The following is a 22,271-nucleotide window of genomic DNA, read 5'->3' on the forward strand; positions in this document are numbered from 1 at the left end:
ACCCAAGAGGGACAGTCACCAAAGCCCAAAATACAGGCAAACCTCAACAACCACCTGCTACCCAAGCCACCCTTCTGCCTCCATCTGAGCTCAGAGTGCTCCAGGCAGAAATAAGGGCTTCCCTGTCCCTGTTCCGCTCTCCCAGGCTTGCGGTCTTCTGTTGCCCTGTCCAGCTCAGTGTGTGGGGAAAAAACCTAACGAACCACTCATATCCCGAGAATGAGCTTACTCAACCTCCACCTAAACCTGTTAGCAGTCTCCTGGGTTGGGCCACCGTGACTCAAGAGAGTCTATAAAAACCAACGATGGACGCTGAGAAGCAGAAATCCAAGGGCTGGGGCTGCAGTGCACACAGTCTTGTTTATGTAAGTTCACTGCTTAATTTGCAAGCAGAAGTTCATAAAATTRTCGTTGCATATGGTTGACTCATCAACCTTACAATAGGCAAAAGCACAAACTGTCTTAATGGAGATTAAGAAGCCCTTACCACCTAAGGAATTTGACCTCTCTGTCTGGTGTCAAATGGGACTCTGGATGGTCTCAGCTGTTCTGGAGAACAGGTAGCCTCAGAGGCAAGGGTTTCTTTAGATATGACATATTGGTCCAAACAAACTTTGTCTGAGAGCTCTTGGCAAGGGCACTGGGAATGATTTGTGAAGATAAAGCCTTTCCAAAGAGCTTTCACATTCTAGATTTGCTCTCCTGATTGGCCTCATATGACCCAAACTTGGAGCAGAGCTTGCTAGATTGCTACAGGTCAGGGCGTTCCTGGAGCAGTGCAGCCTCAGTCCAGATAGTCAGGAGGCCATAGCTGACACAAAGCACTGCAGCTGCACATATATGGGTCCTGCACACAGCCCTGTGGGCCTCTGCCCACTGCAGCATCAGCTGTCATTGCCCTCCCTTGTGTGAGTCTCCCTGGCTCACTGTCAGGGCCTGGGGAGTAGGGTTTCCCACTGGTGAACAGCCTCCAGGTTTGTTTGTATTTCAGCAGGCCATAAGGTGAATGTCCAGCCTTCCTTCTCCCTTGCTAGGTAGGCTCTGGGCTGGGAAACTGGAAGCACTGACTGCAGCTGGGGTATCACAGGGGAGAGGTTGAGCCCAGCTCCTCTGGGGCTGAGTCTGGCAAAGTGCTGCTCCCCAAGCCAGACTGCCAGGGCAGACCCCAGCAGCACATGCTGCAATCAAAATGCTCTGAGAATAGTTTACAGGGCACAATTCATCCCTAAAAGCAGCTTCTGATCTTCTGCAAATTGCAAAAAAAAATGCTGACTTAATGCCTCCTCGCACTCACACAACCAGAGAGCCCAGCTGCAGGGAAGGCAGGGGCAATGGCCGAGCACCGCGACCGACCACATCGGGCACTGTACCAGCCCGCAGCTGCTGATGGAGATTGGCCTTTAGCCAGGCAGCCAGCAGCTCCTACATGGAGGTGTGCTGTGCTGCTGCCCACATCACAGCCCTGCTTAGCCAAAGTCATGCCACTCTGACCCAGCACACAGACAAACAACCCTGGCTGGCATCTCTCCACCCCATCAAGCCCCCAGCTTGGAATGAACCAGAAAATCGTAGGTGAACTCCCTGATCTTGCTGACTAAATGGATAGGAGTAAGCTCTGGGAGCTGGGAATTGCTCTTCAGGGCAGATCCTTGGATCTGGTCCATAATCCACAAACAGACTCCTCTAATTGCTAAAGAATTTGTGCCTGGTTGAAGCTAGGTTGTCTTTGATTACAGCACATGAAGAGTGCTATTGGGCATTTTATCCCAGCTACATGCCCTGAGAGGAACACTTTTATCAGCTATTCAAAAATTGCTARTGAGAGGGTTTCAGTGACTCCTGCAAAGACAAGGGCCAGTGCTTCTGGGTGAAGGGCCTGTCCTTGTGCCAAGCACAGCTTGGCCACTGCCTCCAAAGCTGCAAAATCAGGCTTGTCCCCTCCTGTTGGGTCTCATCAGAACTTCTCTATCACTGTCCTGTCTAGAGCGTCCTGTTAAGAGCTAGGCCAGTGGGACATATTCTGTTCATCTGAAGTTTGGTGGCCTTTTTATGAACGCCTTTCCCCCCCAGGCCTGCTTGGAGACAAAAACAGGAGTGAGGACAGATACTCCTTTCCCTGGGGGAGCTGAGTGGCAGTGCCTGAAGGCTCCTGGGCAGACAGCCAGCATCCATGGCCCAGGAAGCAGCTGCTGTTACTTATTTTTTCCCAAGCTGGCTGACAGTTGGGAATTGTCACTGGGAGAGCAAAGACAGGAAGAGAAGTCAGCTTGGGATCTTTTTCAATGACAACAGAGATCTCTGTGCCTGGCTCAGGCTGGGAGCTGTGAGTACAGGTGAAGGGGAAGAGAAATTAGGGAAGGAGGGATGAAGGGCAGAGCTAACAACATGTCATGGAAGCTCAGCTGGAGGTTGCTGGCAAGGTCCAACATCATCTGAAGGGATTTGTCCAGCTCTGGAGAAACAAGATACATCATAGACTGTGTGAAACTAATCCCCCTTGCTTTTCTCACCTGCAAGATCAATTATGAGCCATCCATCTTCCTCCTCCTCCTCAGAGACGAAGGGTTTGGGCTCCTCCAGGCCCTCTGGTGTGTTGCTGTCACTGAAGAAGAGGCTGGTGAAACGCTGGAACATGGCTGGGAAATGGTTTGATGGGAGGAAAGAAGAATGAAGCTACTGTCAAGTGCTGGCCTCAAAGCGTGGAGACAGGCGTCACAGGCAGGGGCCAGGAAGGATAATGGAGCTTATGGTCTCTATCTTGATGGAGGAGTCCTTCCCAGTGGCAGGAGATTCTTCACAGCTAGCAAAATCTTAGCTGAGTTAATGATGTATAGTGCAATTATGAGGTTCTTCACTTGGCTTCAGTGCAAAGGCCTGTAAGAAAAAGGAGAAAATCACTCAGACTCATTGGAAAGGTTGATCCTCCAGCACCCCATGGGATTCAGATGGGCTGGAAGRGAGAACAGAGAGGTGACTCTAGTACTGATTTCTGCCATCGGTAGCTCCATTCACTTTTCAGAGGGCATGTTACTTTGTGTCTGCAAGCACAATTGTGACAGGCTTGGTGCTGGATCCCCCTGTGCCCAGCGAGTGCCTCTTCCCTCAGCCCCAGCTGCTCCTCAGCAATGTTATACAACAAAATGACCAAGCTACAAATTTGTACCAGCCTTGTGGGGCATGTGAGAAGAGATGTGGGGGAGAAAGGCAGGTTTTGGTCCCAGYCTTCTTCTGGCTTTTCTAATTGACCTTGGAAAAGCCACTGGTCTTTGCTGTCCTGCCCTGGCCAAGAGTGAAAGGGAAACTCACTGACATTTGGGAAACATACTCTTCTGTCAAACCTTATCCTTGCTACTGCTGTTGTTATGAAGAGCTAGTGTTGAGGAAGGGTAGGGACTATCCAGGAACCCAGTGAACCAGGACTTGGATAGTATCAGTCACAGCTGACTTTCTGGGAAAACTTTCTAAGAAAAGAGTTTCTCTGCTTCATGGTAGACCACCTCTCTCTGTCCAAAAGGCTGTAATCTCCATCTCACCCTTATCAATGTGTATAAGTGTCTGAGGGATGGCATAGACAGGAAGAGGCCAGACTCTTTTCAGTGGTGCTCTCTGACAGGACAAGAGGCAATGAGCACAAATTGAAACACAGGAGGTTTCATCTGAACACCAGGAAAAACTCTTTTACTGTGAAGGTGGCTGAGCATTGGAACAGGTTACCCGGAGAGATTGTGGAGTCTCCATCCTTGGAGGTATTCAAAAGCCATTTGGACATGGTCCTGGACAGCCTGCTCTAGGTGACTCTGATTGAGTAAGGGGGTTGGACTAGATGATCTCTAGAGGCCCCTTCTGATCTCAACCACTCTGTCATTCTGTGAATATACATCTCCCCACATGGGCAGCAGCTGACCAGTGACAAAACACAGGCACTTAGATTGCCAGACTGACAGACAGTCCAGCAAGGCTTCCTTCTCCTTGGTTTCTAAAAAAACTAGCAAGGATGGGGTAAGGACCAAAACTTTGCATCTGGAAGGTGGGAAGTCACAAAAGTCACAAAGGACAGTTTTCGTTTGCTTTTTTTTTTTTTTTTTTTTTTAATTAGTAATAAAAGCTGGCCAGGAATGGACATTAAGCTTTCTACACCTTCCCTTGAGCTGGCACCAGTGCTCTATGGTGAGTCAGAGTGGGGATCTGCCCTGGGATGACCAGGCCAGTTTCTTTCTGGGGGACATTTTCAGCTCAGTGTGCAGTACCAGCACAAGGAAAGGGTGGTAAGAGGTGGGTGATTCCCATCAGGAGCCACAGCCTTCACCAGCATCATCAGCACTGCTGAGACTTATCTGCAAGCACAGTCTCTGCCCTGCAGCCTAGTAACAGGAGGGATTAAGAGTTATAGCCTAACCTATGTCAACAGTCTGCACAGTGACCATTAGATCTTCTCCAGTTCTGGGGAACCACAGGAACTACACGTTCTTGTGTCTCCTGCCCATATTGCAAGGCACAGGAAAGTTCAGTGTAGACACAAGACAATCGTCATCCGTGAAGACAACAAAGCCATTGGCAAGGCTGTGCCCACCTCCTGCTGTTCTCCAGTGCTGGGATAGGGCCTGTCACAGCTTGCAGTAAGCAGGGCTCCTCACAGCCCTGGGGACCAGCTTGGTAACAGGGGAACACAAAGCAACAGCCTCAGAGGAAGGATCTGTCCCAATGCAGATGAGAACCACCTCAAATAGAGGGAGTGCTCTGTTCCTCATCAAAAGACCTTGCTACCATTTTACTTGAAATTGGTTTGTGCTGATACCTGCTTTAGGTTGATTTAATTCTAAAAATCACTGTTATTATTTTATTTTTGTATGTATTTTCAGGGATGCTCTTTTAATGCAGATGTACGTTTCATGGCCACCATCCAGCTTAGGCTGATTACACCATCACACATATGCCACACTCCACACACTGCTACTTTACAATGCAGCCCCAAGAAAATACCATGCTCTTATGCTTGAACGGTCTCCAAACCTCACCACCCAGCACCACGGGGCAGAAACGCAGCCAAGCTCAAAGGTGCAGAAGGAGCCATGCCGTGCTGGTCCCTCCATCCCAGTCTCACCTGACTGAGAGACAGGAAACACAYAGTGACAACAGGTCAGGAGCTTCCAGTGCAGACAGTGCTCTGAGCAGCTGCTCCCTTGCCACATGCCCTCTGCACACCTTGTGCACACACAGACACTGCAGAGCAGGCAGGAGCAGCCTTAGAGGCCTGGGTCTCCATCCCATCCCCTAGCCGCACAGGCATTAACGTGCAGGAAGGTGTGGGCAGCAGCAGTGAGGGGCCAACACCCTCCCAGCAGGAGCACAGCACCAGGCAGGATGAGGCCTGCTTTCTCCCAGCCTTGTTGTCTGGGTTTGCTTTGCCAGCGACAGAGCAAGTCTCTTAGCTATTTGTGCTTCATTACTGCTATAGTTTTATTGCTGGGGAAACAAAGTCCTTACAGCTTAGGGGGAGGTTAGGACTCCAATTTTATTAATGTCTCTAAAGCTCTTGGAGAGCTACAGACAGATGGCAGACACAAGGTGCAGAGTACCATTAGAGTGGAGAAAATGTATTTGGTTGAGCAACATAAAAGGGCATTAAAATGCCATCAAGAGCTAAACAGAGGGAAAGGCAGAGCACCTCGCTGGGACAGCTGTGCACATTGCCCTGCTTGGCACATAGCCATTACTGTATTTAGAGGGCAATCCCTGGTTTATGGCTCTGTCAGCCTCTGAAGGAAGGTACCTTAGAGCCTGTAAGCAATCCTACACGTTCTCCCTGAAGCCTGCATCTGAGGAATCCCAAGGTGAGACCACAATGGAGCCAGGGCTAGGAATTTGTTCCTCTAGAAGAGGAGGAAGATTGGAAGAAGGCTGCTCAAAGGCTTGTCTGAATCCATCAGCAGGAGGAAAGGCTCTGACTCTTGAAGCAGGTCTTTCATCTAACCTCAAGGCAAGGGAGCATCCTGTCAGACAGCAGCACTGATTGCCTGGCTGGGCAGAAGCCCAGCACCACAGCAGTGTCAGGGTGCCTGAGAACCCCATAGCTCTTCACCAACACTGAAGCAAACAACAGAACCAGGCTGCAAGTCCTGCAGCCAGGGCTTCAAATTCATCAGAGTGTGAGAATCCTATTTCTTCAGTTTGGTGTCTTGTCTTTTTAAAAATAATAATAAATAGAAAGCACAGGAGACAGCAAGCCCATTAAGATGAATTAGGCAGCTGGCTCTCAGAGCTGTCATTACAGGTTTTTAAAAGGCCTTTGGAAATTTTCTTACAACCATTAGGGCCAGAAATGGAGAGGTGAGATCCCAAAGAGACATTCTGCAGTCCCACACCTGGAGCCACAGATGTGAGACAGGGCCCTTGTACGCCCTGAGCATTGGGGTCCTCTGACACCACAGCACTTGCCAGGTCCCCTATTTCAGCCCAGTGTGTGTACCCTGTGGCCCAGGTTCTCTCAAGCCCTGCTGCTTGCTTTGGCCTACTGCTGGTCCACCACACAGGACTGGCTCTTGGCAACCTTTTCATTTCATGAGGGTGCTTGTGCTTAAGCCTGGTGCAGGGCTTCCCTATTCACAAAGTGAGCTTAACCAGCAGGCTAAAGGGACTTTTCAGCTCCCTGCCTCCAAAAATAAGAGAATTGTATTATAAATAAAGGTACCTCTTCACCCTCTAACAAGGCCTGGGAACAAGCAATAGCAGAAGGGAATAGCCCATCATTACTTGCGCTGGGAAAGCAAAGACCTCTGACCATAACATCATCTAAATGTTGTAGGGCTTTGAGGGACTTGGTTGGAGTACAGAACTCTCCTTCAGCAGCCTACACAGCAGCAAACAGACCCCACTGTTTCGGCTGGAGGAGTCCAGATCCGCCTCTCCAAGCAACTTGGGATGGGAAGGGTACAGAGGGGTGCAAAGCACCTAGGGCTGGTGTAGTAGCAGGGAACCCCATGGCTGCCAGGCACTGGATAGTTACCAGGAGAGCAAGGAAAGCCACAGAGGCCCGAGGAACACACTAGGCAACTGGGGGGAGCAGATGGCTTAAGGGAAGGGCCCAAAAAACAGTTCAAGCTTTGGCTCAAGCATCTGTAAAGTAGGGCTAAGGGGCTATTCAGAGCAAAAACATGCTAGAAAGGGAATCTCTAGGGCTAGACACCTCTGGAGTAACCAGCAGCACCATGCTCTGCCTGGGACACATGCCTTCCAGGCATCTCTCCAGCTCTTGGGGATCACCAGAGAGAAACAGAGCTTTACTGTGGCCCTGATAGGAAAGCACTGCAGCTGACACTACCATTCCCTTGCCCGTTTCCTCCTTGTCAGATCTGCAAGGATTGCAAGACAGGGAAGAGAGATCTCTCATCATGAGAGCTCCCTAATGCTTGCACAGGCCCTAGCTCCTAGTGGGTTCGCACCTCTACTAGTCTGTTCTCAGTAAGGGCCATAACAGATTTATAACCTGCTCATCTAATTAACATCTTCCTCCCACTGCTCATGAACTGGTAATGGCTGGACTGGGGTGGCTTTTTGTGCTGGAGCATCAAGAGAGGAACAGAAGGGTTCTGGCCAGAGCACAAAGCAGCCCTTAAAAAGAAAGGAAGAACCAAAAATGGCTCCATCATCCACATGAGACAAAGCCTCTGATTTGTTTGGAGGCAGGGGCAAAGCTGTCCCTCAAAGCACAACCTGGTCTGGGGGTATTTCCAAGGGAGGAGGAACTCACATAGCACTAGGGCCAGCAGAGAGGTGGGACCCAGCTGTGGGACCTCTTGGTTGGTCAAGGCACCCAGACAATCTCACAGAATCACACAACAGTTGAGGTTGGACAGCACCTCTGGAGATTATCTAGTCCAAACCCGCTCCTCAAGCAGTCACCTAGAGCATGTTGCCCAGGAACCTATCCAGGGATTTCTTTTTAATATCTCCAAGGAAGGAGACTGCACAGTCTCTCTTGGCAGGCTCTTCCAGTGCTAAGCAATCCTCATAGTTTAAAAAGAATCTTTAGGTTCAGATGGAACTTCCCATGTTTCAGTTTGTGCCTCTCATCCTCTCACTGGCCATCGCTGAGAAGAGTCTGGCCTCATCCTCTTGGCACCCTCCCTTCAGATACTTATACACATTGGTATCTCCTCCTTAGTCTTCTCCAGGCTGAATAGTCCCAGCCTTCCCTCATATGAGATGCTGCAAGCCCTTAATCATCTCCATGGCCCTTCACCAGAATCACTCCAGTAGTTCCATATATCTCATACTGGGGAGCCCAGAACTGGACACAGCATTTCAAGACCTCCTTCCTACAGGACCTGGGAGCTTCCTAGGCCAGAGATAAGGTTTTCTTGGTGCATTTCAGCTTTGCAAATGCTGAGAAGGGTCCCCAGCTACTAGCTAGTTGATGAGAGTGGGGACACAGCTCATTCATAAGACAGCTCCTTGGGAGACCAAGCAGAGCCTGCCCAGTAGAGCTGCATCTTTGCTGCCATTCAAATCCAGGCCCTCCTGGATCAGCAGGGCCAGCAGAAATTCACAAAATGATTATTAGTGTCATGAATTTGGGTGCTTGCTCGTGTTCTGGTACTCTGTGACACTTGCATTTATCCATTCGGGAATTACCATGCATTTGGGCTTCTCACTTCTAGTTGTGTTAAGAAGCACAATACCTGCTCCACATGGCAAAATAAAATAAATAAATAAATCAAGGAGAACCTTCCCCCATATGTGTGATGCCCTGGACCTCAGCAGGTCTCTGCTGTCAGGGGATGTGTAACTGGCTGCTGAAGCACTAAGGAGCCCTTCATCCCAACCATATGTATACCTTTGCCTGCCTGGCTTCCAAAACYAGCTGCATCTGCTCCCTATCAGAGTTTGGGCAGCACTATGACATTAGCTGTCCTCTMTAAAACATCTCAGTTCCTAGTTGCCTTTATTTGCCCACTCCCCACAGGCCAGGGCAGTCTTCGGGTACCATACCTGAACAACAGGCTCTGAACAGGAGTAATCTACAGGCTAGGTAGGCCTACACATGTGGGCACATGGGTCTGCCACGCACAGCTTCAGGCCTCCAGGTGCTTGTGGGCCTGTCCTCCAGCCTGCATCTCCCTCTGGCTCTGCACATTTCCAGGTCTCTCTGGGATATCTCTACTTCCCCCACCACAGCCATGATCCRTTCTTTCCACACACATCCTGTGCAGAGATTGATGTAGGGGAAGAGTTGGCAGCTAAATGAGATGGGTACAGCTAGGACAGCGTGTTCAAAATGCGCTTGGCTGGGACTCAAGGAGTCTCTTGGCACAATGAATTGGAGGTCAGCAAGGATTCCCCAGTCCTTGTCCTAAAAGGCTTTCTGGCTTCCCTTTGAAGCAGCAAACATGGGGCTTTTGGGGGCACTGAGAAATCACAGTTATTTTCTCTGACTACAGCAAGAGCTACAGGCTCTGGCAGAGCTCAGCTAAGGCATCCCTCACCCTGGGACCCTGATCATAGTCAAGACCCAAGCAAAGCCCATGGGATTTCTGTCATCTTTCTAGAATGTTATCACAGATGTCCTCCTTCCTGGAGCACAGAACTTGACAATATAAGTTAATGAGACAAAGACAGGGACTGATATTTCTGCCAGGTAACAAATGGAAACTAGACTGTTAGGCTACATCTCAAATGCTCTACACACTGGCCATGGTGAAGACTTTCCACACRGGGGGACAGATGTGAGCATTAGAAGCAAGAAGTTAGACCTGAGCTCCAGTCTCTCCTCCTTGAGCCAGGTTGGGGAAGGACAGCCAAGCTTGCCCTGGTGAAAACAGTCATGGCCGGTGGTTTTGTTATATGCCAATTCTTAGAGCTCCCTACTTGTTCCAAGCAGAAATTATGACCAATCTGAAATTTAGCAGCTGGTTGGAGCACATTTGTTAAATATACTCCAGCTTGCCAAGGGCAGAAGTCAGTTGAGTTTCTTCAGGGGCCACAAGCATGGATTTTCATAACCAATACAGCCTTCAAGATGGATCAGGTCCCCTGCACTGCACATCTCATCCCAGTAATTGCCAAAGCAGAGGCTGTGGCCAACAGCCAGGCCCCAGGCTGAAAAGGGAAACAGGGAGCAGTATGGGTAAAGTTCATGGAAGAAATCCCAGTGCTCCCAAGAAAACACTCTTGATATCTTAAGACTTCAGGATGCTTGACCTTCCTAAAAGCCTTGAGCAGAAGGGAAAAAGGCACAGAAAGCATCCAGAATCCTGGACCAGTCTGCATGTGGCACCAAATAGGGGCTCCAAGCCCTCAGGGCCACAGGTGGCCATGCCCTGTTATAGGCTCACATGGAAGATTCCTAAGAGTAGGTTTATATGCTTTTTTAGCGGAGGCAGCTGTGCCCTATGGCATTTCCAGGCAAACAAGAGTGTTGAGCCAAAGATGACCTCAGCATAACTGTGCAGCTTCTCAGAGTGATACAATAGTGCTGAAGAGGGCTTAGAAGAGCCAGGAATACCAGAGCCCAAATCAGCCTCACTCAGGATGGCACTCTGAAGGACACTAAAAACATGCCTGGACTTCATAAAAAGAGTTCAGATAGGTTACTTTTTTCAGGTTGGTATGTCAAACTACGGCAAAGATAGCTCAATGCCTGGCTCCCTCTGCAGTCCCTGGCCAACTAACAGCTCTAGGAGGTGGAGACAAGAGAGCCCACATATCTGAGGCAGACTAGGAAGTTGGTAGTCCAGCAGCAAGGGGAAGTTCATCTAGCAGAACACTGAAGTAGCTACTGAAAGCCAAGGTCTGAGTCAGAAATCTCAAAAAGCCAGTCTAGAAGTTTGCTGCTGGACTGTGGTTGCCTCTGTAAACTATAGCTCTGCCAAAAACAAGTCAGCAGTTAGTGCTGCCTTCCCCCAGGACATCCCACTGAGACTTGAAGCATCTGTTTGACAGCCCATCATGTAGCAAAAGAGCATTACCCCTTGGATCTCTCCTTTGCACCCTACAGATTTTACTTGGAGGAGTCTCAGACAAAAAGTTCATACTCTAGTGAGTTTTTAAAGTCACATAATAAACTAGGCAGTCAAAATAGAGAATGGAAAACCTCCTTAAAAAAAATTGACAGTCACTTTACTGGACAAAGCAAAGCATTTCAGCTATGTACCGATGCTCAATCTTCCTTCCTCTTGGGGATGAATTTCCAAGACACCAGGATATCTAGAGATCGGTCCTAAAAATCATATGGTAGATCAATGCAAAAGCCAGAAACTTAAACATATGAACATCAGTTACCCATCCTAACCATCCTGCTTCCTCACTGGCACCTCTTCACCTCAGTGCTGCATTTATGCTGTTTCCTCTTGGTTTCAAGAGCTTCTTTATGCCAAGTTACAGCAAGCTAATAACAGAGTATGGCCCAGGGCCTTCAAAGTGAACTTTGAGGTAACAGCACCCACCTTTGTGGCTCCCCACAGGACAAAAAGAGCATCCTGTGCTGGTGGCCATGCCACCTTCAGTTCTTTCCTGGAGGCAAACCGTGTGCTTGCTTACGATTGCTGCACCCTGCTGTACACATGGCAAGGGCAAATTACACATGTAAGGCAAAGCATGCAGAATCAGGCTCTYGGATAAAACAAGGGAGCTCCCTCAGCCTGGAAATTCCCAAGCTAGTGCTGCAGTGTAGACACATCCACAGCTAATAGCTTAGCAAGCCCTTTTGGGCAACACACTCATTTTAAAACCTGATCTCTTCCATCTTATCAGCATCCAAGTGGGAGGCAGTGAACATCCTACAAGGCCTTCTAAGTTTTTAAATAACATAATCCAAGGTAACACAGATGCCTCAGGGACAGCTCAGTTCACTGCAGAACACATTAAAAATGCCTGGGGACCCTGGGATCTCAAACAGGACTTTGGATAGGTTGGCTTATCCTGTAGAGCTTGGAAGATTGACAGACAGTTTCCTGTAGCATGCAAGCTTYCAGAGAAAGTCTTCAAAGACAGGGTACTTTTGTGCACAGTGATTTACAGTTTGCTGAGAAAGGGTTGCCCTGGGTTGCTTGGCCAGACTGCCTTGTCTGCCTGTCCAACTAGACCACAAGCACTGGGCAGGTAGACAGACAGTATGATCAAACAGGGCTCCATGGGGAGAGTGCAAAGGCTTCATGTGTCCCCTTGCACTTCTGCCAGGGCTGGCCATTACCCTATTACCCTACTCTCCATCTATATGGAGATCTGTACAGATGCCCTACTCTGCATCTGTAGCTCCAATTGGGGAGCTACAAGTCACGTTCCTGTATGCACAGCAGGAAAAGCCTTTGGATTAAAACCCAAGGGATGAAAGCAGTACCCAGATCCTAGCAGACTAACAAGTACCAAAATGATCTTTAATCCCAACCCTCATTTTACTCTATTCACTCCAAAATTCTCTGCAAAAACACATTGAAGAGGCAGGAGAAGGCTCTTTATTGCCCTTCCACACCAACTGGAAATAGATCCTAGCCAATGTGATTAGTGCATCAGCCTTAATTAGCTCCAGAACATCCTCACAGGCCACAGAAAATACCAAATATCCAGTGTTGTCACTGAAGGGTGAGAGTGGCACACTCACCCCTTAACATGGCAAAAGACTCTTTGGCCAACTGCTGCCAGCAGCACCTGAACAGCAGGACTCCCCACAGCCTTCCACCAAGCCCTTCTTTGGCTAGGATGCAGAGACATCAGCAGACAAAGCTTCTAAGGTTTTTCAGGTTGTCACAAAGCCTCTGCTTTTATTGCTGCAGATGTTTGCCCCATTTACACCCGGGGAACCAGGATAGGCAGCCCCATGGAAGTGACCTGGATGTGTCTTCAGAACTGGGTTTAAGTTACAAATATCCTGTTGTCTAAGCAGTACCTGTAATTAGGCAGAAAAGGTGCCTATAGAATCAATTTAGGCTGGGAGGCAACTTATCTTCACTTCTAGTGGCCAGGGTTGGTCAGACCTCAGATGGGTTCTTCTATCTTATGCTGCATCTGCAAGACTTATTACATCTGCTGAGGAAATGCAACCAGCTCTGGAGCAAAAATAAGGCTCAGTAGCACTTGGGTAGTAAGCATCCTGCAGGCTTGGGTGACCCTACATGCTTTGCCTTGTCCCAGGGGATCTGCATGGTGCTCCTCAAGAGATGGAGTAGTCCTGTGTGGACCCTGGACCTCACCAGGAAGCAGGGCCTCATGGGAGCACTGCAACTCAGTAARGAGTCCAGCCACCTCCTTCCACACCTTGTCCACCCAGCCTGTGTGCTATAACAGGATCCTTGCACCTCAGGTGAGGAAAGGTCTGGGGAATGTTAAGTAGCAGGGGAACCAGGCATAGTGCTGCACTGGGTGGATGGACAAAAGCTTCATTTATTGCCCATCTCCTACCCCATCTTCAGCCCTGACACATGGCTGACTGGTGCCACCAAACTCTTTGGCATGAATTAAGGAGTTGAGGAAGGGTCTGGGACCCAAGATTTCCAAGCACCCCTCCTTCCGAGCAAGGGCACAACTGCAGCCACCATCTGAGGCTGGCCTCTGCTGAGGAATGAAGCCCTGACTCAAGAGAAGACCTGACCTATCTTAACCCTTCCCCGCCCTCAGCAGGGTGAGCTCAGGGAGGCTGCTATCCTTTGAGCTCCTCTGTCATGGCCCTAATACTATGATTTCCAAACCTATCTAAATTGCCGTGGCTGTCCCTCCACCCTGCCTGGCTCCCAGCCACAGGGCTGGGTCACCTCCATGGCCCAGCTGCCAACCTTATTGGGCTTCTACAATCAGGCCATGTGCCTTACTTGGCACAGCAACCCCATTCCAGGCCAGCTACTACTAGCAAGAAGAGACAGTCTACAAATGACACTTGCATGGGGACAGATAGGATTCTTAAAGAACTAAGTTTCAGAACTCTTCCAGAAAGTCCATTGGCCACAAATTCTTAAGTTGTTGGAAAATGTTGAATAAGAGTTAAAACAGGAGTAAGATAACCATAATACATTGAGGAGTTTTATTTTATTTTCCCCAGTGACCTCTATACAATAGTTTTTCTGAGTCACTGTCACTACAAATAACCCTAGGAACTAAGAATATGCAAAAGAAACCACAACAAAGCCCTGTAATGTACAAGGATCCCACTGGAGTGGGAGTCTCAGCTTCGCAGTTATCAGGAAAGGCAGATCCCAAGTCACAGGCTGCAGTAACAACAACTCTGCTTCGAAATGGCATCGGCCTCCCTGAAACTTTCCATAAATACTACGCAGCAGGAGGGATACTGATGACAAACAGCAGAAATGGTCCTTCCTCAGCAGAGCTAAGAATACCCTGTGCAGTCATCACAACAGGCACTGGAGGTATAAATCAGGTACATTCCTTCAATCCACTTGGAAAAAGGTTATTTTCAACTCATTTTACCAAATTCAGACATATGCATCACAAGCTGCTCTCTCCCTGCAGTGTTAATCAAAATCCTAAAATTGGCACTGAAATGCAAAGAGATTGAAACCCTCGAATCAACCTCCTTCACCCCCCTGAACTAGTTCAGATGAGATTTTTGGGAAGGAAGTTAACCCCACCAGATCCTAAAAGTCACATCTGAGAAGCACCAGCATAATTGCCAGAGGCCATCAGGCAACAGCAGCTCTTGAACATGGGCCTGTGGATGCCACAGCAGGCAGCCCCAAGCCTCATAGCAGAGAAACAGCTCTGTGCAACATGCTCAGACACAGAACAGACACGTCAGGATCCTGTCCCAGCCCAGCAGGGCTCAGATATGGAGCTCAGAGGGTGTCCTCTGTTCTCCACTCCAAAAATGGCCAGTAAAGCATCCAGGCACTGTCCTCTGTCCATCACCAGTCAAGGGAAGGGAACCAAACTGTGGACTGGTACACCTTTAAGAGAGTTTTGCAGGGCTGAATTAACACAGCAAGTTGGGTGCTGTTGGAGACAGCCGCAGCACAGTTTCAGCGTTTATCCGTTTGCCTCCCCAGCAGCCTGAGTTAATGGGTTTCTCTTGGGGAGCTCCGGCCACACCAGCAGGATGGGCAGAGCCAGATCCCAGGCCTGCTGCTGGCACATGCAGACAGGCTCCATCAAACCAGAGGCTGATTCAGGATCAAAGCCTCTTCCACTGCCTCACACTGAAAAATGGTAGTAAGAAACTATCGGGGAAGAAAAGTCTTTATTGCTAGACTTTTACCATGAACAGGAACCAACCTGTTTGGCTTTGATCACACTGACCATCTGGTTTCACTGCCCAAACCAAGTAAAACTCTGGAGACAAACACAGCACACAAAGCACCAGATGCCAAGGTAATCTCTGCAAAAAGGGCCTGGGCAGCTGACAGCAATACGAGCAAGCTCCTTCCTCTGCCATGCCCAGGAGTTTGGTGTTGTCAGTGCTCCCTACAAGCTCCTCCAGAGCCTGCTTGAAGGAGAGGGGCTCAGGGCAGCAGAAAGGGAAGGTGTTCCTCCTAGAGCTGGTATAAATGCTTGGGCATTCACTTACAGCACAATACACATTCAGCCCCTTGTCTAACACTGCTACAGGAAAGGTCATTGCTCCAAGGACAAATCTGATCCTTTACCATTTGAAGCCCTTGCAGACAACTATATAAAGCCTCAGGGAGAAAAGAAAATCTTGGTGGCCAGCAGTATTTCAACAAGTAGGAATTTTAGATTTGCCAGGGATTGTCATGTGAGTTTTTAGAAGCCCAGATGTTTTCTCCTCTGAGGTGCACCATGTAAAAATATCACTAGGAATGTGTACATATATTGAGAGGTGAACAGTCCAGAAGCTACACCCTATGTAAATCACAGGAGGCTGAATACTGACCAAAAAGTTGGACTTCCATAATGCAGAAGCCCCGATTTCACCAGAAAGTCTGTTCTGAGCCTCCTTAGGGCCACATTAGTGTCAATCCAAGATTTGCCTGTGCAGGACATACTGTACAATTAGCACTAAAAAGCTCTTAGATAAGAGTCTACATCTCAGGTTTTTCCAGTCTTGGTGTAAGCAGGTGATACTGGTTTAAGACTACTCTTGAAGGAAAAGCTTTCACTATTTTTCCTCCACCCTCTTTGTATTTCTCCAGATAATCACTAATCTAATGCAAGTCCAGGTATTACTAATGGTGACAAGGATTTTTAAAGTACAAATCTCTCATTTCTGTCCCGAGGGGGGGGGAGGGGAAAGGAGAAAGAAAGAAAGAAAAAAGAAGCTTCTCTTTAAAATTTTTCCCTTCTGCTTGTTCTTGGCACTTTGGAAACAGAGAAAACCATTACTTCTTTCTCCACCAAGCTATCACAGCAATACCTTGGCCAAATTTGCAACAGACAACACTTGGCACCTGCTCAGCTCAGCCCTTGCCGGTGTCCATTGGCAGCAAGGGGTATTTCTGGTCCCAAGAACAACCTTCAAGCTAAGGTGCTTGTGCCTTTGGTTAGGCTCTCTAAACGAGACTATAGCTTGCTTGTTGATATAAAGAAACGTGTGTGCATACATGAATAAAATTTGAGGGCAATAATACCCATTTTAACATGTTTCATAAAACAAGTTACACTCCATAGAGTCCAGTGTCAATTTTTCACTTGAGGAGATCCCGTRGACAGTGTTTTAAACAAAATAATAATTTAAAAAAAATCACCCAGTCCCCAGGGACGTCTAGTCTTTGCCATCCCACTTAGGTACCTACCTAAAGGCACAAAAATCCATTAAAAAAAAAAGAAAAAAGTCTGTCAGCCATACTTCTAGCATTTTTTGGTATACCTCAAAGCAGAGGTATTTAGAGTGGTAATAAGAATAGCATCCACTACAGCTCAGACTCACGACCCCGGAGCACAGCCGTGCTTGGCTGCTGTGATTGCACCAAGAAGGCCACAGCACTCAGCTTGCCAGTGCCTGCATCTTTCCTCACCTGGCCTGAGCAATACGTACCTGTGGTTCCTTCTTCTCCATGGCAGTTAAACTAAATGAAACATTCATGCACATGACCCCCCCAGCAAAAAAAAAAAAAAAAATCACTAAAACTAGTGGGATTTATGAACAAGCAGAAGTATTTTGCTGAATCAAGATGTAAGGATCCAAGAATTCCAAAACTTTGACTATTCACTGGAAAGCAATTAGCCAGATACATAGTGCAGATATGCAAATTCSAGTAGCTATATTTACATGCCATTTTCTAAAAGCAGCGTTTTTGACCAAAACAAACTAATAAAAATGCTGTCAGTTCTGAGCTGACAAGTGAAAGACACTTGCACATTTGAGACTCGCTTAGAAAAAAAAAAAAACACAAAGTTGGCTTTGCAAACTAATTCCAAAAGAGACATTGGTAAAGCAGTTTTATGAAACAAACGTACAGACACCAAAAAGATGTTAAAGTAACTCTCTATTTCTGCAGCATGCCGCTACTGGTGCGATCCAATCCCGGGGCAGTCTGGCTGGTTACACATTAAACACTAGTTTACCATCGGACATTTTTCCGGCCTCTCCTGGCGTTCCCGTCGCCCCAGCTCCCTGCCGGAGCTGTGCTCCCGCCCTGCAGCCTCGCGGCGGGGAGAGAAGCAGGCGGCGCGGGCTCGTCCCGAGAGCGGCCGCGCCGCGGGGTCACGGCGGGACAGCGCGCCGCGGAGGGGGCGGTGGGGGGGGTGCGCTGGCCTTGTGACGTCTCAATGTCATATGCAAATCACGTATACGTCACTATAGCCTTCCAATGCCGCGGAGCCAATGGGAGCGGAGAGCAGCCTCGAATCTTAATCCGGGGATGAAGAAACAAACAACAGGCGCCGGGGGGAGGGGGGGTGCGCGCCCCCGGCGCTGCCCCGCGGTCCCGCTCCCCGGCCCGGCCCCGGGCAGCGCCGCGCTACCCTCTCCTCCCTCCCCTCCGCCGCGGGGTCCGACGGGCGCTTCGCCCTCGCCGCCGGCGTCCCAGCTCCCTGCTCGCCCTCCCCCTCCCCACACACACACACCTGGGCACCGCCGCGTCGCCCTCGGAAAGAGCGAACAAAAGCTCGCTGCCCAAGCAGGCAGGGACAGGGCCGCTGTGCCTTCTTGCTGCCCGCCAAGCAAGCCTTTTGTTTAAAGGCAAGCAAAAGCACCGCCCTTCGCAAGGAAGGGGTTTAGGGGTCAACTGGGCTATTTGCCTTCAGCCCTGCCTGGACACCACTCCTTCTTCCCGTCGCTGCCGGCCAACCGAGCAGAAGAAGGGGGCCTCCGAGGTCAGCCGGAGCCTCTCCCCGCACGGACAACACTCCTTTCCTTCGGGTCACCCGAGCTGGAAGCTCTGTTTGCAAACACCTGGAGGCCACTGGCACTTCCCTACCACCCAGCAGCACTCCCCCCCCCCCCCCCCAAACACCTGGAGGCCACTGGCACTTCCCTACCACCCAGCAGCACTCCCCCCCCCCCCACCCTAGCTTCCCGCTGCCCGGCGGCGGCGGCTCCCTGCCGGGCTCTGTGAGGGGCACAGACAGGGCCAGCCCCATCTTCGTGCACCCCAAAGCGTCAGCCAGGCAAAAAAAGCCGAAAGCACCCAAGCCCCCCACCCGCGGGGCCCCACTCACGGAGAGCAACACTTACCTCACCTTTAATGTCATCGGCTGCTTTTGTAAACAAGAACACCACAGGAAAGCCTAAGAGATTTTAAATATAGTAAAGCACCAGCTTCAGGTTGAGTCTGTTGAGGTAGTTTTAATTGCAAACAACAAAACAAAAAAACAAAAAAAAAAAACCACGAACCAAAAACACCCCCCGAGGCAGAGGCGAGAGGGGCCGAGCGGCGGGCACGCCCGGGCCGCTGCCGTATCCTCTGATGTCGCTCCTCGCCCAGCTGATCCCGGAGCAGAAATTAGAACGTTCAAACAGCTGATTGTGACGTCACAAAGGAGCCCGCCCGCCGGCGGAGGCGCGGCCGCCGCGGAGCAGCCAATGGGGAGCGGGGCGGGGCGGAGCCGCGGGCGGGCGGAGCTGGCACTGCCCCCACGTGAACGCGGGGTCCGCGGTGCGGCCGGGCCGGGCTGGGCCGGGCCGGTGCTGCGGCCGCGGCGCCCGGAGCGGCACCGTGACCGCGAGCTGCCGCGGTCGCGCGGGGCCCCGGCGGGTGCTGGCTTCCCCGTCTCCCACACCCCCGCACCTGCTGCCCGCCGAAGCACCCCGGGTCTCATGGCTCTGGGCCTCGGCGGGCCAGCGGGGAGACAAGAGGCTGTGCAGGAAACCCAGTCCAAAGCTCTTCCCTGGTCACTGGAGCAGAACCACCTCGTTGGGGTGCTCGGCTCTGGAGCAGAGTTGGCATGACAGCCCAGTGAGCCCCAGCTGGGTGGCGCAAGGCTGGCGTTGATCGTTTGGCCCCAGAGTGTCTGGTCTTGGCTCCAATGTACGAGTATCCGATGGGATACATACATGAGTGGCTCATTCTTTTCCCCCTTGAAAGCTCTAGGAATTCAATGGCAAACTCCATGGGAAAGGGATGAAGCGGCTCTGGAACAGCTGCTGTTGAAGAGGGAGGGAGCTAAGAGCAGGAAGAATATTGAGTATATTTGAGGCAACGAGACCTCCCCGGTCAGGAAGCAAAGGGAGCAGAGAGAAGGAGGAAATGCATCAGAAAAAAAGAACAGCTGAAGAAATAAAGCCCATCCCACTGCAACCAGGCCAGCGTCAGGGAAGAGGAAGCGTGGGGAGGCAGGAAAGAGCAGGGATGATAAGATGTGCCTGGCCTCCCAGACCAAACGCTGGAGGAAAGGACCACACGGGGTGTTGGCAAGAGAGGGTACGAGGCACAGAAGCGCAAGGCTTCTTGAAGTTAAGCAGCCTTAGGGCTCAGCTGGTCCCTCATTTCCCTTTTCCCCCATTACACTGGTGAGGCCTCATTCAACAAGTGAAACTTTGATCCGGCACAAACGAGAGGGTCAGACAGGACTGCCAGGCTGAATATCCCTGGCAATGGCCCTCTGGCTTCAGAACAAATGCACTGCTTCAAGAGCTGCGGTGGCTCAATAGCGATTGCTGGCACACATGGACTGCGACCAAGGATATCCCACGAGTGTTGGGGCCCCACAGATGCTCAGTGGCACCAGGTTTGCCTTCATCCTCAGCAGGGTCTGACTGCAGACCAACACTTCGTTTGGCATCATCCCAAGCCTGTCACATGGTGGAAGGAAGGAAGGACATTGTTCATATAAAGACAGAACATTTATTGAAATAGTCATTAATAAAGCAGCTTACATGTCTGAGTCATGCATGGTACAGTTAGGACTCATCTGGCAGCACAGGTGAGAATTCTCTGTCATGAATTTACAAGAGGAGGAATTTAATTGAGTCTTATACAACTCACAGTCATAAATTAAATAATATTTGGTCTTCTATAGTTGAAGAATCTTGTGGAAAAGTGCAAACACTTTCTGAAGGATAGTTGCCACCTGGCATAGCTCTTACCCCACTGTGCTAGCAGGTGAGCAGAAGCAGGTAGCGTGTGAAGTCTGCAATATTTCTAAGGTGAAAATCTACTCACTAGGGATGTCCCATGTAGGGCATTTTCAGCACAATAATGGTGGGGCTGGCACTGATGCCAAAAAGAGCTGGTGGTGCTCAGCACCACTGAATGTGGGGTTGGGGATGTGTGCAGAAGACTTCCAGWAAGGATGGTAACGCTCAAAGAATGGCTCCATACCGGAGTGGGAGAGCAGGGATTGGGATCATGGGTTCTTGACTCTGATCTAATCCCCACTTGAATACCTGGAGTTTCACTGCTTGTGGGGTTTCGTTCAGCTGCTGACTTGTTTCACATGGACAGATTACAATATGATTCCAGCTGGCTGTAGCTGGAGTGGTAGAAATTACCCTTTAATCCTATTGCTGGACAGCAGTGGATATAAATAAATACAACACTGGAGCAAATCTTGCTAGGGTTAAGCTTATCGCAGGCTAGATTGTTGCACTGAATCTGGCAGGTCCCCTGAAAGATTGATTTAATGGCATGGAAGGGAGACCCTATCTCTCCCTGTTGGGATGGGAAATGCTTCTGCTGCATCCTGCCCTGGTCTTTTTGTGTGTAAAAGGGGGCAGTTCCACCCCCAGGGGTAGTTATTAGCTAGCATGATATATTGCTGGAGGGCAGCTGCCAAAAATGTGATAGCGGTCTCTGGAATACACCAAATAAGGGAAAGAAGATCAGACAATGACTTTTCTTTGGTGTTCTGGAGGGTGGGATGCAGGAACAGCCACCCTACCAAATGGGATAACCCAGCTTCAGCTCCAGGTTGGCCAGGGCCATGCTGGCCATCAGGGCGCTGAAAGCCATGATACACAGAGTGAGTAGACCTGCAAGACTCGAGATGGTTCTACCTGGAGAGAGCAAGCAAGCAGGAAACTCTTCAAATTACCTGCCTGCAGATAATGAAGAGTTGGCTGTAGCCTTGGTATGTCATGGCAGACTTCCTAGCAGGCAGATGCATAACACTCTGCTTCTCAAAGATGTATAACCAATGTTACTATGGGTATTTGGGTGACTCTTGTTAAAAATAGACTGATCAGCTTGGCCTCTGCTTCACTGAAGAATTTGAGAAACAGCACTGACAGCTGCTGGCAGGGTCCAGGACCAGAATGCAAAGCATGTGCTTCCTTTCAGCACTGGCAACCCAGTAAATGCCATGCAAATTAGTCAGGGCTCTCTATATTATTTTCCTGTGCTTTATTGAAAAATGATGCTGAGTCCAGCTACTCAAAACTTCCAAAGAAACAGAAAATCAGGAAATAATAGTTTGACTGGATCTTTGCAAAATCCTCCAAGAACATGACCTCAGCGATCAGGAAGGACTGAGCAAAATGTCTCAGGTTCCCCACCCAGGCCAAGCCTGAGAAGTCCTAACTCTGGCTTGTCTGCTCTGACTTTTCTGCAGTCCCCCAGGGTAGCCATCTCACTACATATTGAACAGATGCTGGTCATGGCATCAGAGGCATGGGGTTTCCCTAAGCCTGGTGAGCAGTGCACCAGTTATTTCGCTGGTTGATGATAGAGTCATGCAAGTAACTGCTGAGCACCATGAAGAGGGATTTCATAACCMTGTCCTTGTATGTCCTGGGGATATAGGTCAAAAGCAAGCCCAGATCCTTGTAGGTCTGAAGTGCCTGTGGGTCACAATCAGTGTGAACCCTGTGGCTCACTCTTATTCTGGAAGCTATATGCTCGTCAGTTTGGGGCTGGGAACAGCAGTTAATGAAGATGTGTTTGTGATGTGCTGAGACAGGGCTTAAACAGTGTGAGRCAATAGAAAAAGAGGAA

At 49.7% G+C, this 22,271-nt stretch overlaps 1 protein-coding gene across 4 annotated transcripts in view; it reads right to left on the minus strand.

The window, feature by feature from the left end:
- Positions 1-18,851, minus strand: part of TP53INP2 (tumor protein p53 inducible nuclear protein 2) — a 33,965-nt gene extending 15,114 nt beyond the window's left edge. Inside the window, exons 1-3 of one of the 4 annotated variants that reach the window (XM_085302617.1) lie at positions 18,734-18,851; positions 18,580-18,627; positions 2,511-2,874 (exon numbers count right to left, since the gene is read on the minus strand). In XM_085302617.1, coding sequence (XP_085158743.1) covers positions 2,511-2,634 — 124 coding nt within the window. In that variant the 5' untranslated portion in view covers positions 2,635-2,874; positions 18,580-18,627; positions 18,734-18,851. Of the gene's footprint in view, positions 1-2,510; positions 2,875-18,574 lie in introns of all 4 variants that reach the window. The other 3 variants (XM_085302616.1, XM_085302615.1, XM_085302618.1) reach the window with 3 other exon arrangements.
- Positions 18,852-22,271: the final 3,420 nt, after the last annotated feature.

The sequence above is a fragment of the Rhea americana genome, unplaced genomic scaffold (assembly GCF_003343005.1).
Source record: "Rhea americana isolate MKP2758 unplaced genomic scaffold, rheAme1 scaffold_190, whole genome shotgun sequence".
Taxonomy (NCBI): Eukaryota; Metazoa; Chordata; class Aves; order Rheiformes; family Rheidae; genus Rhea; species Rhea americana.